We start from the raw sequence: 15,205 nt of genomic DNA on the forward strand, positions 1-15,205 counted from the left end.
AAACTTCTGGAATAGTTCTAGATGAATACCAGTACTAATTTTGTTAGACCGGTTGAACCAGTCGTATATTAATCGTAGTTTTGAATGCACATGAGTAAATAAATATTTCACAAACTGATGAAAACGTAATTGTTCTTTTTTTTAATTGTGTGATGAAATGTGCATCTTCATATTTGAAAAATATTTAAAAGCAATGTCACGCAATTAAAGCTTCAAAACATCGATACTCATTTTCATTTCTTTTGTATATTCGTGTTTGTCTCTATTAATTTTAAATATTTAGTCATAAATGTTACATAAACTCACAGTCACTACAAACATACCTATTAAATCAATTGTCAACAATCGACACGCAGATACAGGTAAGTAGATCCCACTTTGAAGTTTGAGCTTGCATAAATAATCACAATAAAGCATACACCAGTTGTTCATACTTCACCGCATTTGACTGTGCACAATCCAACAGTATAAATAATTCTTATTGATTTGTTTAGTTTGTTTGTAATTATTTTTATTTTTTTCTTATCATTTTCAAAGGGGAACAACTCGATGTTAGTAACGATGGCCGCTTACATTTTTCACAGTAACTCGTGCGACCGCGTATATTACACCCACGCGTAATGTTTGATGGTCACAAACGCGTACACTGTACTTAACAACCAGTGTAAATAACCACTTTTACAGTAATGCACATGTCATATATGGAAGCCCTATCTCTTCTCAAAACATGTATAAGGAACAAGATGTGTTTGTTAAACACTGATGACCCCAAATGGCAACATAACAAAGATTAAAATTTTCTTAAATGCAAATTAAATATATTATTACCCAAAGTAGCGTTCTTCTCACAAGAAATACGATTGTGAAATACAAAATCCCTAGCACCACCTGTTCAAAAGTTACAGTTGAGCATAAATTTTTGAAAGTTAGGTCAAACTCCAAGGTGAAAGGGTCTGAGCTGTTGGTTTCTTAAGAAAGGTCTTGTCACAAGTAATACATATGTGAAGATTGAAAGCCCTAACCCTAACCGTTCAAAAGTTATGGCCAAGGTTGAAGTTTTTTTAAAAGTAGGTCAACTCCAAAGTCAAGGTCAAAGTGTTAAATTTCTTGGTATCTAATGAAAGGTATTCTCACAAGGATTATAAATGTGAAGTATGAAAGCCTTAGCCTTTGCCGTTCAAAAGTTATGGTCAAGGTTAAAGTTTTTCATAAGTACATAAATCTCCAAGGTCAAGGTCAAGGGCAAAGTTGTTGGTATCTAATGAAAGGTCTTGACACAAAGAATACATATGTGAAATATGAAAGTCCTAGTACCTACCATTCAAAAGTTATGGCCAAAGTAAAAGTTTGGAATTTTTGTGTAAAAGTGGGTCAACTTCCAAGGTCAAGGTCAAAAGGTCAAATTAGGTGATGCCCAAAAAAAAAGGTCTTGTCACAAGGAATACACATGTGAAATATGAAAGTCATAGCTCCACTAAATAAAAGTTATGGGCAAGGTTAAATTTTTTGTGACGGACGGACAGACGGACAGCTAGACAGACGGACAGACGAATGAGATTTAATGTCTCATCGCTTTCGCGAAAGCGGGGGACAAAAATAAAGTACAACTGCCACGACAGTGAGATAAAATGAAGTACAGCTGTCACATCATTGAGATAAAAATGAAGTACAATAGTCACAGCATTGAGATAAAAATGAAGTACAACTGTCACAGCATTGAGATAAAATGATATACAACTGTCACAGCAATTAGATATTTTTAATGAAGGAAAACTGTCACATCAATGAAATAAAATGAAGGATAAAATGAAGGACAACTGTCACAGCATTGAGATAAAAATGAAGTACAACTACCACGGCATTGAGATAAAAATGAAGAAGAATAGCAACAGAATTGAGAAAAAAAAATGAAGGAAAATTGCCGCATCACTGAGATAAAATGAAGGACAACAGTTTCAGCTGTAAACTAAAAATGAGAGACAATTGTCTGAGCAATGTGTTCCCCTAGCAACATAAAGGTATAATTTTTATGCCACTGTAAACGAAGTTTCGGGGCTATATAGTTTTTGTCGTGTCCGTCTGTCTGTCTGTCTGTCTGTCTGTCTCTGTGTCTGTCCGTCTGTCACTCTGTTTGTCTGTTTGTCCGCAAAAACTTTAACCTTGCCTATAACTTTTGATTTAGTGGAGCTATGACATTCATATTTCACACGTGTATTCCATGTGACAATACCTTTCTTTGAGTACCACCAAATTTGACCTTTTGACCTTGGAGTTTGATCCACTTTTACACAAAATTTTTGAACTTTTATTTTGGCCATATCATTTGAACTGTAATTATTAGGACATTTATACTTTACATATGTAATTTTTGTGGAAAGACCTTTTATTATATACCAACAAACTTAACCTATTGACCTTGACCTTAGAGATGTCTGTACCTATGAAAAAACTTTAACCTTGGCTATAACTTTTAAACAATAAGTGCTAGGGCTTTCATACTTCACATGTATAATCCTTGTGAAAAGACCTTTCATTGGATACGAATAACCTTGACCCTTTGACCTTGACCTTGGAGTTTGACCTACTTCTAAAATACAATCTTGACCATAATTTTTGAAGGGATAGAACTAGGGCATTCATACTTCACAAATTTGATTCTTGTGACAAGACCTTTCATTTGATATCAAGAACCTTGACCCTTTGACCTTGACCGTGGAGTTTGACCTACTTTTTACAAACTTTTACCTTCACCATTACTTTTGAACAGTAGGGGCTAGAGCTTTCATATTTCACATGTGTAATTCTTGTGACAAGATCTTTCATTTGATATCAAGAATCTTGACCCTTTGACCTTGACCTTAGAGTTTGACCTACTTTTTACAAACTTTAACCTAGGCCATAACTTTTGAACTGTAAGGGCCAGCGCTTTCATACTTCCCATATGTAATCTTTGAGACAAGGCCTTTCTTTAGAAACCAACAACATTGACCATTTGACCTTGACCCAGAGTTTGTCCTATCTTAAAAAATGTTAACCTTAGTCATAACCCTTAAACAGGTGTACCTAGCGTTTTATATTTAGCATTTGTATTTCTTGTGAAAAGACCTTACTTTTGGTACTAACATATTTGATCTGTATTTGAGAAAGCTCAACCTTCGGTATGTTGCTATACGGGGGCATCAGTGTTTCACAAACACGTCTTGTTTTATCTGTAAAAGTATTTTTTCAATATACAATTTGATTATATACTCTGTTGATTTAAATATTGTTACAACTGTCAAAGACATAATATTATATTTTGCTATTCAATCTAGGGAGCCCCTGCATGGCACCCCTAGTGAGGGTTATTATAGGGGGACATCTGCGGATGTCATTGCCCCAAAGTTATATTGTTATCATTATTTCAATAAATGTATATATTAAAAAAAGCAATGAGCGTAAATAAAGTGTAACCGGAAGTAGAACTCTTCAGTGTATAAATTACCAAAGTTACTAGCCAACTTGGCTGAAAGGGGTAAACTATCTCCAGTTATAAATGATCAACCCAGGTAAGGGGATTTCTGAGCTATGGTCAACGCTAAATGAAAACACAGTTGTAAGTTTTATCAATTTAATAAAGTGAGAATTAACCGTTGTAAATGATAACAAATAATAAATAATGATCAAAATTTAACAAACAGAAAAGTCTTTGAAAATGGCACAGGATAAATAAAGCTTTATCAAAAATGTAATTTAATCTGAAAAATGAATCTCAATAATCTCTATGAATAATCTCAATAAATAAATAATTGAAAAATGTAATGAAAAATGGGAGGAATGTGGCAAAACTATGAAAAATAATCTATGTCCCTACTGGGCTTCCATACTTATGAAAATGGTCAAAAATCCTAAAGAGATAAAAAAAAAATGTAAAAGGAATGAGCTACATCACCCAATATGACACTATCAACACTCTAGAGTTAATCTGAAAATATCAATACTAATGCTAGGCTCTAAAAATAACTGACCCAGAAAATAAACAACACCCAAAAATAAATAATAAATAGTGGTTCTAGAAAATAAACCTGTTATCTACATATCCTTAGACCAGGCAGGACTTGGAAAGGGAAACTTAATTTACTTTAAATAACCTACATCCTAACCTATCCTAACTTTATTCTATAAAACCTACACCCTAACCTATCATAAAGTGCTCGCTCAGCACGTGCTAAATGAAACCTATAATGCCATGTACCTTGAGGTTGGCATCAAATCAGAGATAATGTGCCATGAGGCTTATCCCTAACCAAGTGAAGTAAACTGCTCGAACACGCGTTTAAATACCCTAGCAAGGCCCAAAAATAAAAACCAATGACTATCAAAGATCCTAAGCAAAATTAACCAATCAGAACTCAGCTCTCAAAAGTACTACGGAAAGACTGCCAACATGGATGACACTTCCTGTTTAAAAAGCAAAACATGTGGAATGTCAACTCATGTCCTAACTTATAAAAGACAACTAATAAAGGGGTTTTACGTGAGTAACAACTGAAAACATAAGGTAAATAGAAATATCAGACTGAAATACCAGCAAATACTTGTAAATTATGAATTACGAAACGATGGCTATGAAATGAAAATCTAAACCACTACAAAAGAACGACTGCCTCAGCATTGAGATAAAAAGCCTCAGCATTGAGATAAAAATGAAGGACAACTGCTTCAACAATGAGATAAAAAGGATAATCTTACTTATTTCATGTTTTAAATTTTCTCATACGTATTAACTCCATTCCGTCAAATCACAACAAATATGACACGTGCTTTTTTGAGGACAGAAAACGGGTTTTGACTGACCACGTGTTACTGGTGAATACAAATGCCGCAATGGTAAACAATCATTCAATATGATTGGCTGGTACTATCAAGGTATTGGTGGATTCTGTCTTTTATAGCAAAGTAGCAATGCTTTAATTCAAATCAAACATCCAGTCGATGAATAATATGGTTTTCAATTTGAGAAATTTTACTACGGTCGGCCAAGCAATGTAACACACTTTTATCGGAATGATAGCAATTCTCAACTATTGATCTATTTAAAAGGACAAAGGATATCGTCAAGGTAAGATGCTAACTGTAATTCTTTTTTAAGCATTAGCAACAACTGTGCTCATGGCTGAATCAAGCAATTTTGAAACGGGGGGCTCAAGGTCGGTGTCCCTAACACCAGCATAAAAAGAGTAACAAAGACATTCGAGCCCGTAGCAAAGGTTTTCAAAGGGAGCAACCTCCAAAAAGGGTTGAAAGGCAAAAACAAACATTTAAAAGAACAAGATGTGTGAATCGAAACACTTATATCCTCGTATGGAAGCTCGTGGCGAGGTTTGATTGATTGATTGTATATTGTTTAACGTCCCTTTCGAGAATTTTTCACTCATATGGAGACGACATCACTTGCTGGTGCCGAGCTGCAAATTTTGTCCTATACTCGGCACTTAGGGCCATTGAGCAGGGAGGGGTCTTTTTCGTGCCAGCACCTACTGCGACACGGGACCTCAGTTTATAAGGTCTCATCCGAATGACCGGTCTCCACGTCCCACAGTTGGATTCGAACCCGCGACGTGAAGATCAACTCCTTACTTCGCGACTGAAGAGCAGATGCTCTTACCACTGCGCCACGCGGGCGACTGGCGAGGTTTGAAGTTTCTCAAATGCAAGTCAATCTCGAAGGTCGGGATCAAAATTGTTGGTATTTAGAGGAAAGCCTTGTCACAATGAATACATCTGTGAATATGAAAGCTCTAGTGCTTACCATGGTAAAGATTTTTAAAAAGTGAGTCATACTTTACGGTCAAGGTCATATTGTTGGTATCCAAAGAAAGGTCCTGTCACAAGAAATACAACTGTGAAATTTGAAAGCCCTTGTGCCTACTGTTCAAAAGTTATGGCCAAGCCTTAAATTTTTAAAAAGTGGGTCAAACTTTAAGGTCAATGTCAAATGTTGATCAATGTTGATATGCAATGGAAGATCTTGTCACAAGAAACACGCCTGTAAATCATGACAATTCCAGTGCTAACTGTTCAAAAGTCATGGACAAGGTAAAAGTTTTTTTTTGTAAAAGTGGGTCATATTCCAAGATCAAGGTTAAGAGGTTAAGGTGGTATTTAAAGAAAGGTCTTGTCACAAGGAATTTAGTCATAACCCCACACACTCAAAGTTATGGGCAAGGTTAAAGTTTTTATGGACAACCAGACAAACAAACAGCTAGTCAGACAGAGAGATGGACGGACGAACGAACAGGGCAAAAATTATACACATCCGAATCTTCGATTTCGGCACATAAAAACAAACAATCTGCTCTTTTATAAGCAAATACGACACATCTGATATAAAAAAATGTATATTTTGTTAGAATGTCAATGTCTTTCAGTGTAAATCTAGCATTTTCAGATATCATGTAGCACATGTAGCATTGGTTTTTTGTGGTGTATCCACAAAGAATATGGGGGGGGGGATAAAACAAGCCCATGTCCATTTTTCGGCTATGCAAGAACGGAGGTACTGTGAGCAATGAACAACCCCTGCCTCCCATATGAATATAATGGCAGTATGTTTTGCTCTGGAAAATCCAAAATATATGTCAGATCAAAAAGTAAAATAGAAGGTGCACAATGGCAATATGTAATAAAGATTCTCTGAAAGTTTCATTAAATTTCCTTCAGTGGTATGAGAGGGGTTGCGGATAAGAGATGGGTACCCCAAAGCGTATCAGACGGATGGACGCGGTACGGACATACCGATTACAGTACCTTCCCACTTTTCAAGCGGGGGGGGGGGGGGTATAAAAAACTCTCAATTGTTTGAATATACTTTTTAAAGCATTTTAATGTTAACAGTTGTTTTCAAAATGATATTTATTTTCTAAACAGTTGACATTTCTTTACTGTCACAAGTGTCTGACATGGGTAGGGACTTTTATTCTTTGATCTGCACGTTGAGTGTAAACAATTATTGTGGAGATAGAAAAATGTTAACATTGCATATATTGCTAGTGGTGATTTATTTGTAAAAAAATAAATAAAAACTAGAATAAACTTATCCTCATATTTTTTACATTTTTTATCAGGCATTTAAAATCATTTACTGTAATTTTTTATTCATATTTTATTTCTAGTAAAAAAAAAATGTATTATTTATATAACCTTTTTTTTAAATTAAAGTGCTAACAAAATTAAAAATAAAGGTACAACAAAATTAAAATTAAAAAAATCAGAGCATGACTCGAACACTTTCTTTATTATAAATAAACGTGCCTATTAAGAGCCCCTCGCTAACCACTGGACCACGGAGTCACACATACCTGCCATTGAAATAGCGTATATTTCTCTATATTAAGCAAGCGTATTTTTACTTGAAATTTTTGGAGACAACGGTGAAAATTTAAGTAAGTAAACTTAATTTTTTATGTAGAGCGGGTCTTCGAACCAAATTTTTGCAAGTGTGCAAAGCAACATCTTTCTATTGCCTTGTACTAATCGTTCTCAAAATAGTGATACAATCGATGACTTACTTAATTTAAAAAATATAGTTATATATCATTTTATGTCAGTTTTTGTGAAAATTTAGCGTTTTTTGCATTTTGTTATGTGAAACAGAATAATTTTTGCCGTTACAGTATTCAGGCTTTGTCAAATTTGTATACAAATGATTATAAGCATTACAGAAATTCAACAATAAGTGAAATTTTTGAAAAAAAAATTATTGTTTTTTTTTCGATCGTTATATATAAGCGTATGGCTGGGCTTATCCCCCAGTTTCTTTCAATAGACCATTTTAACTGTTATATTTTAATTCTTTTTTTTTCTTTTTTGATTTATTGAATCCACCTGATAACTATATACAACGTTGAAAGAATATATTTTTCTCAAATAAAATCATATCCTTCGGTGATTTTTATAAAAGACATAGTTGATACGCTCTCATTTTCATCGTCTTGACTGAGATCATTTATAAACGGTTTTCAGGTCAGTGCAGGGACCGTGCTAACTTTAAAAGTGAATTCCATTGTGAGGACAAGAGGGAAAAAACATAGGGTTTTCTGTTATTAGATGCTGTTAAATAGAACTTTTCAACTGTGATAAAAATGATTTAAATATATAGTACTTCTACATTTATTATGATATACGCTCCGATATTTTGATGTCGCTATATAACGGAGCATAACATCTGATTTTAATCAGATTTATGACAGGTATATGTCAAAAAGCACAAAAGTGCTACATTGTATTATTGTTATTATACCCCCCCGGTTGAAAAGTGGGAGGGTATATAGTAATCGGTATTTCCGTCGTACGTCCGTCCTGTCTGTTACGCTTTGGGGTACCCATCTCTTATCCGCAACTCCTCTCATACCACTGAAGGAAATTTAATGAAACTTTCACAGAATCTTTATCACATATTGCAATTGTGCACCTCCTATTTTACTTTTTGATCTGACATATATTTTTGATTTTACAGAGCAAAACATGGACACTGCCATTATATTCATATGGGAGGCGGGGGGTATCATTTAGTGAGCTCATTGCTCACAGTACCTCTAGTTTTTTTTAATATAAATCATTGAATGTTTCAATGATGGAATATATCCGCATTCTCGCAAGCCAGGGGTCCTGAGTCAACAAGATACCGTTGGACCAGCGGCAATGTGTTGACCAGGGCTGAATACTTGTACCCGCTACTCAAGAAATTTAGAAATGTGGCTTGCTCAACTGCTCAATGGCATTTACTGAATCCGAATGATAAACTAGAGGTACTGTGAGCGATGAGCTCCCATATGGTTATAACTGGTGAAAAAGTCCATGTTTTCTTGTGGCCGGGAAACCCAAAATATGTGTCGGATCAAAAAGTAAAATAGGAGGTGCACAATGGCAATATGTAATAAAGATTCTGTGAAAGTTGCATCAAATTTCATTCAGTGGTATGAGAGGCAAAAATATACGGAATAAAGGAAAAGGACGGACAATACAGTACGGAAAAACCCTCCCGCTTTTCAAGCGGGGGGTATAATAACCGTGGTTTTTATAAATAATTATATTTTTAAAAAAAACATTTGATATTGTTTTACAATTGCAAAAATATAAATAATTCAAAAGGAATGTAAAAAATAAATTTATAAATCAAATGCAAAATTATTATCTGAAACAAATGTAAAAATATCTGAAACGAAATCAAACATATCTGTCAAGGATTTAAACAAAGTTACCGACAGTGGAGTTTTGAATAGTGTGCTTAAGAAACACGACTTCAGCCATAACCAGCTATGCAACCATCCATATTTCGACCCTTCCACAGTTTTGGTTTGATTTCAATATAACACACAGACTACACTAAGATACACGATTCTCTATATCGATTTTTGATTTTAATGACCGGTGTTGCCATGGTTATAAAAATAGAAATTTCTTTGAACTATTTTTAAAATGCTACATCCCCTACAGTTTTGGTCTAATTTCAATATTCATTGTAACTTGGCACACAAGTAGATAACTTCCGGTTAGGCGCAGGTTGAAACCCGAGACTTCCCAGTATGCCATTCAGATGTTTCTGGTTTTTTCTTCATTTATAACCCCACCCGGAAATGTGTATCCCATCTTAAGTCTTGATATGTACCGAGGTGGTAATATTCAAGGAATAAATGAGTAGTTTAGAAAAAGAGGCTCGTCCAGAGACATCTGAAACGATTTATTTGACATGAAAAAAGTCTCTCGTAGCAAACGCTGTCATTTTAAATAGGTTACTAGTAAGAGAGTGATAAAGAACTCGAAGCGGGGTGCCTGAAATTAATTTAGATACCTTGTGGTAAAAATAAGCAGGGGCGGGGGTACCCCTGCTTATTTTTACGAAATAAAACAAGTACCTGTGTCGAAAAATATTATATTTGTTAAAGAAAGAATTTGAAACGGTCTAACATTAGATCCTCTTCATGAATTGCTAAACATGACAAATTTCACACATGGTAGAATAATATATTAATGCACTTATATTATTCTTTGTAGTTCCGTTTTTCCCCTTATTGCTGGCCATGTGGATTTGCCGTTGGACTTACTATCGAATATGGAGGCAACGCCCAAAAATAGTGCTCATCATTCTTCTTTCTATAATATGCTCTTTGATGATATTGAAAGAAACTGTTCAACGAGAATTTCTACGACAAAGAATGCTTGACAAGAGTCAGGGGTTACTTACTGGTAATTATAAACTAAGGCAAAGAAATTTTACATTATATGAAAGAAATGCAAAGTTAGCTGAAAGAAATGCAGAAGAATCAAATATAAAGATATCTCAATCGAATGCAAAAATATCTGAAACAAACGTAAAAATATCTGAAACAAACGTAAAAATATCTGAAACAAACGTGAAAATATCTGAAAGAAATGCAAAAGAATCCCAAAGGAATGTTATAATATCTAAATCAAATGCAAAATTATTACCTGAAACAAATGTAAAAACATCTGAAACAAATACAAAAATACCTGTCAAGAATTTAAACAAAGTGACCGACAGTGCAGTTTTGAATAGTGTGCTTAAGAAACACTTCAGCTTTAACCAGCTTTGCAACCATCCATATTTAGACCCTTATGATCCCACCGTTATGAAGTTCTATCGTGACGTAGGTATCCTGAAATGTGACGAAACCCAGAACTGGATAAAAATCGACAATGGAACATTCTGGATAACGGAAAAGGCCAAAGCTAGACATGGTAACATTTCTTGTCAATATTTTCCAATCTACCGGAAGGACGAAGATAATTTTATGGTGGGTAACAAGCAGACGTTTGGTGAGGGTGTTATAAGAGCACCGACTGATATTGTCAAAATAACTTGTCACTCGGAGGTTTCGGGTTCCAATTACTCCAACATCCATATAACTGTCGCTTATAATAAAACAGTATACGACAGAATAAACAAAGCCTCTTATGGCGAACTTTACATGCCTCTAAATGTGTTGATGTATGCATTTGATTCTGTGTCTAGAAATACGTGGTTAAGAGTATTGCCAAAAACTCACAAGTATTTCACGGAAAAGTTAGGGGGTATTGTTCTCAAGGGTTACAATATTGTGGGGGACGGGACACCTCAAGCTCTGCTACCTATTTTGACGGGAAAAGCAGAAGTCGAACTACCGGAAGCACGCCGTGGTAAACGCGGAGCAAAAGTTGTCGATGGCCATCCCTGGATTTGGAAGGAATTGAAAAAGACTGGATATATGACACAATACGGGGAAGATATGCATTGGATCGGAGCGTTCAATTACAGAATGCTTGGGTTTGACAAACAGCCTGTTGATCATTACTGGCGACCATATTCTCAGGCAACGAGAGCAATAGAAAAATACAGTAAACCTTTTTGTTTGGGATCTGAGGCCAGACACAAAATTATGATGGACTGGGTCAAAGATGGATTTCAAATGTATCGAAATCGATTGAAATTTATTTTTGCATTCCATGGCGAATATAGTCATGAAGATACAAGCAGACTAAAGTGGACAGACGATGATTTGCTGGGAATGCTTAAATATCTGGAGAACAAAAACTATCTGAACAACACTGTGTTGATTCTAATGAGCGATCATGGTGCTCGATTTCACGCAGTCAGGGAGAGCATCCAGGGAAAGTACGAAGAAAGGATGCCTTATTTTGCTTTTCGATTTCCAGAGTGGTTTTCTAAGAAATATCCGTCTGAATTTAAAGCATTCAAAGAAAATACTGATAGATTAACAACACCGTTTGATATACATGAAACATTCCTTGATATGATGAAATTTGAGAATAAAGTTCTTAAAACAGAGAAACTGCCGAGAGGAATGAGTCTTTTCAGACCAATACCAGTATATCGTACATGTAGCGATGCAGATATAGCACCTCATTGGTGCGCATGCTTAGGGTGGAACGTCACTTCCTCAGATGATCTCATTACTCAGAAAGCAGCAAAATCAATTGTGAAATTTATGAACAACTTGACTGCAAATTTTAGATCAAAATGCCACGAATTGTCATTGAAATCTATCAAAAATGCTATGGTTTTACAATCAAATCCACACATAGCGCGTTATTTGGGTAGTGTTGACACCGATGGAAGAGTTCCAAAGATCGAATCGAAAGATGCCATAGACAAAAGTGCTTTGTATCAAATCACATTACAAACAACACCTGGTGATGGTATTTTTGAAACTACCGTGAAGTATAATGCTCAAGGTGACAATTTTATTCTAAGTGCTCAAGAAATTAGTCGAATCAACAAGTATGGGAATACTTCAGCTTGTATACAGAAGGAAATGCCGCATTTAGAACGTTACTGTTCTTGTAAGATTGTGTGACAGTATGGCGTATATCAGGTTAACGTTTAGCGTTGAATGTTCAGCAACGTCATCCATCAAAGTATCCATATTTCTTTTGCTGTAAATCTCGATATATATGTATTGGGTCACACATCCTGGATGAAAGTTTGATTAAAGATTAAAACTTTTTTGTTATCAGTCTTTTTTAGACAATGCTGTGAGTGTCCATACTCAAAGGAATCCAAATACAGGAAAACTGAGGTAATATCTCGATGTTCAAACATTGAATCCACTGTCTTTCACCTCAGCTACATTGTCATCACGCTCATTTGCGCTGTTGGCCTCAAATGACTGTTGTGTTGCTTTATTGTGTCACTTTATCATAACATAATTTTATCAGTGTAAACTGTAAACTTTTTAATCTGGTATTGCAGTTAACATTAATGGATACTTATTGTAAGTTTTGGGCATTTACCGCGCCTAATTTGCCCATATTCTTTTTTTGAGTATCACATTCATACTCTCATTCAGTTTAGTATACTTTTACTGTTCCAATCAAGGAAATGAATTTACCATAATTATCTGTACTGAATTCTCTAACATTCTATGAAAATTCTTACAAAAAATGATACATTGCAGGATCCAGTAAATGTTAACATCAGTCTTTATTCCTCACAAAAATGTTAATTGCTACGGAGGAGAAACTACAGACATGCCGTGCTACATGTTCAAGAAGTAACATTAATAATATATATTCTTCAAAGACTTCCAAGAGAAAAATCAAAAAATTGAAATAAAAATGTTTTCAAAACCAGTAACACCAAACCTACGATCTTTCAGCATTTTACTGCCTGAAGAGTTAAATGAATTAATGAACAACTTGTAAGTAATCTGTAACGACTTCAGCTTTTCCATAGGAAATTTCCTTTCTTTGTAGTTAAAATTCTAATTATCATAATTATCATATAACCATATGCTGTTTATTTCTCTAAATAACTTGATATGCAAGGGCATCCACCGATGTCGATCAATTTTAAAACCAGGCATGCTACTGACAAGTAAATTGACAGCTCTTAAAAAAATATCGCTTTTAAAAAGTCAACAATTTGCAAATTCTATGGTTCATATAATGTTTTTATTTGCTTATACAAATTACTTATTGATTGGAATTTGGCTTTAATACTAATTAGCTACTGTTATTAAGCAACTGTTTTAAGGAGGAATAAACACAATTGCAATTGGTTTCAATTTTTATCTTGCATATGATATAAACGAAAAAAGCTCAACCTTGACCTTTCAGCTTTTGGCCTTAAAACAAGAAGAGTATTTTAAAGCAAAAGATATTCACAATCAAAAGATGTATTACAAAAGCTTACAAAAAAAAATTAAAATTATTATCTATTATCTGAAAAGTAAACATGCACTTTATTTTTATTTTGACCTTGACCTTTCTTTCTTTTGTTTTTTAGGGCAAAGTGGAATTGATATAATTTTAATTGAAAAATCTAAATGAATTGTTATAAGGTTTTCCACCCCTAAAGGGAAAATTTTATTTAAAACGTATGTTTTGACCTTAAAATGAAAAAGGTCTTTAAGGCCATTCATAATTCTATTTGTGTAATATTTTCATTTTCAGATGATATCTCAAGACACCCTTGCGCTTATGCTGTGAAATTTCTTACTTCCTATGGCCTAAAACAGATCTTAGTTAATTTTGAGGTCAAAACGTCAGCGGTTTAGGACATGAATTCATACTTTCTGTTTTTTTTTTTGTACCACTTTGTTTCTGGAAAATATCAGTATATTAAAGAGACTTTAACCTTTTGCTTTTGCAAATAAATTATATATACTTCCAATACCCTTTTAATTTGAGGTCAAAGGTCATAAATCCATACATTGTACAATGAACTTTTTTCCATGAAATTTAAACACAACTATATGGATTTGAAAAGAATCCTATAGATTTTGAAGTCAGAAAGTCAGAGGTCAAGGTCATAAATTCATACATTCTGTCTTTAAACACTTTCCCCCCAAACTCTATCTTAACAAGCAAATTCGAAGAATTGAGGTCCCACGTTTCGGTGTCTTTGTGGGCGAGTTGCCATTCATTAGGGCATATTGCATCAGATATATACGCCCTATTTTATGTCATTCAGAAGTTATCACCGAAATTGAGTTCTTTAAAAAAAGGTTAATTGTGAAGGTCAAGGGGTCAGAAATCATAGATACTGGGAAATATCTTGTCAAAGGTAATGCACATGTCAAAAAATATGAAAGCCCTATCTCTTCTCAATCAATAGTTATAAGGAAAAAATTAACATTTTTGAAAAGCAGGTCAAACTTCAAGGTCAATGTCACAAGATCAAAATTCATAATGTATTTAGAAAGGTCTTGTCATGGTAAGTATACAGCTTCAACATGAAAGCCCCATCTCTTCTCATTCTAAAGTCATGACCAAGGTTAAATATTTTGAAAAGTAGGTGAAACTTCAAGGTTAAGGTCACGAGGTCAAAATTCATAGTGTATTCAGAAAGGTCTTGTCACAGGTAATATATATATATATATATACATCTGCAAAAAGAAAGCCCTATCTCTTCTCATTCAAAAGTTATGGCCATTTCAATGTAACGTTTAAATGTTTTAAAAGTAGGTCAAGCTTCAAGTTCAAGGTCACAGGGTCAACAATCAGTGTTTTTTAGAAAGTCTTGTAACCAGTAGTATACATGTGTAATATGAAAGCCCTATTTCTTCTCATTCAAAAGATATGACTAAGGTTAAAGGTTTTTAAAAGTAGGTCAAATTTCGAGGTCAAGGTCATGGGTAAAAATAAAATCATAGAGCATTTAGAAAGTCTTGTCACAGGTAATATACATCTTTAATATGAAAGC

General features: G+C 34.4%; 1 protein-coding gene across 1 annotated transcript; it reads left to right on the plus strand.

Moving 5' to 3' along the window:
- Window positions 1-10,329: 10,329 nt before the first annotated feature.
- On the plus strand, window positions 10,330-12,507 carry LOC134281965 (uncharacterized). Its single transcript, XM_062764404.1, has 2 exons — window positions 10,330-10,352; window positions 10,412-12,507. Exons 1-2 carry the CDS (start codon window positions 10,330-10,332, stop codon window positions 12,354-12,356), a joined length of 1,968 nt encoding a protein of 655 aa, XP_062620388.1. The 3' UTR covers window positions 12,357-12,507.
- The last annotated feature ends 2,698 nt before the right edge of the window (window positions 12,508-15,205 follow it).

Source organism: Saccostrea cucullata, unplaced genomic scaffold, assembly GCF_032062105.1.
Source record: "Saccostrea cucullata isolate Sc308-1 unplaced genomic scaffold, CSIRO_AGI_Scuc_v1 ctg85, whole genome shotgun sequence".
NCBI classification, from domain to species: Eukaryota; Metazoa; Mollusca; class Bivalvia; order Ostreida; family Ostreidae; genus Saccostrea; species Saccostrea cuccullata.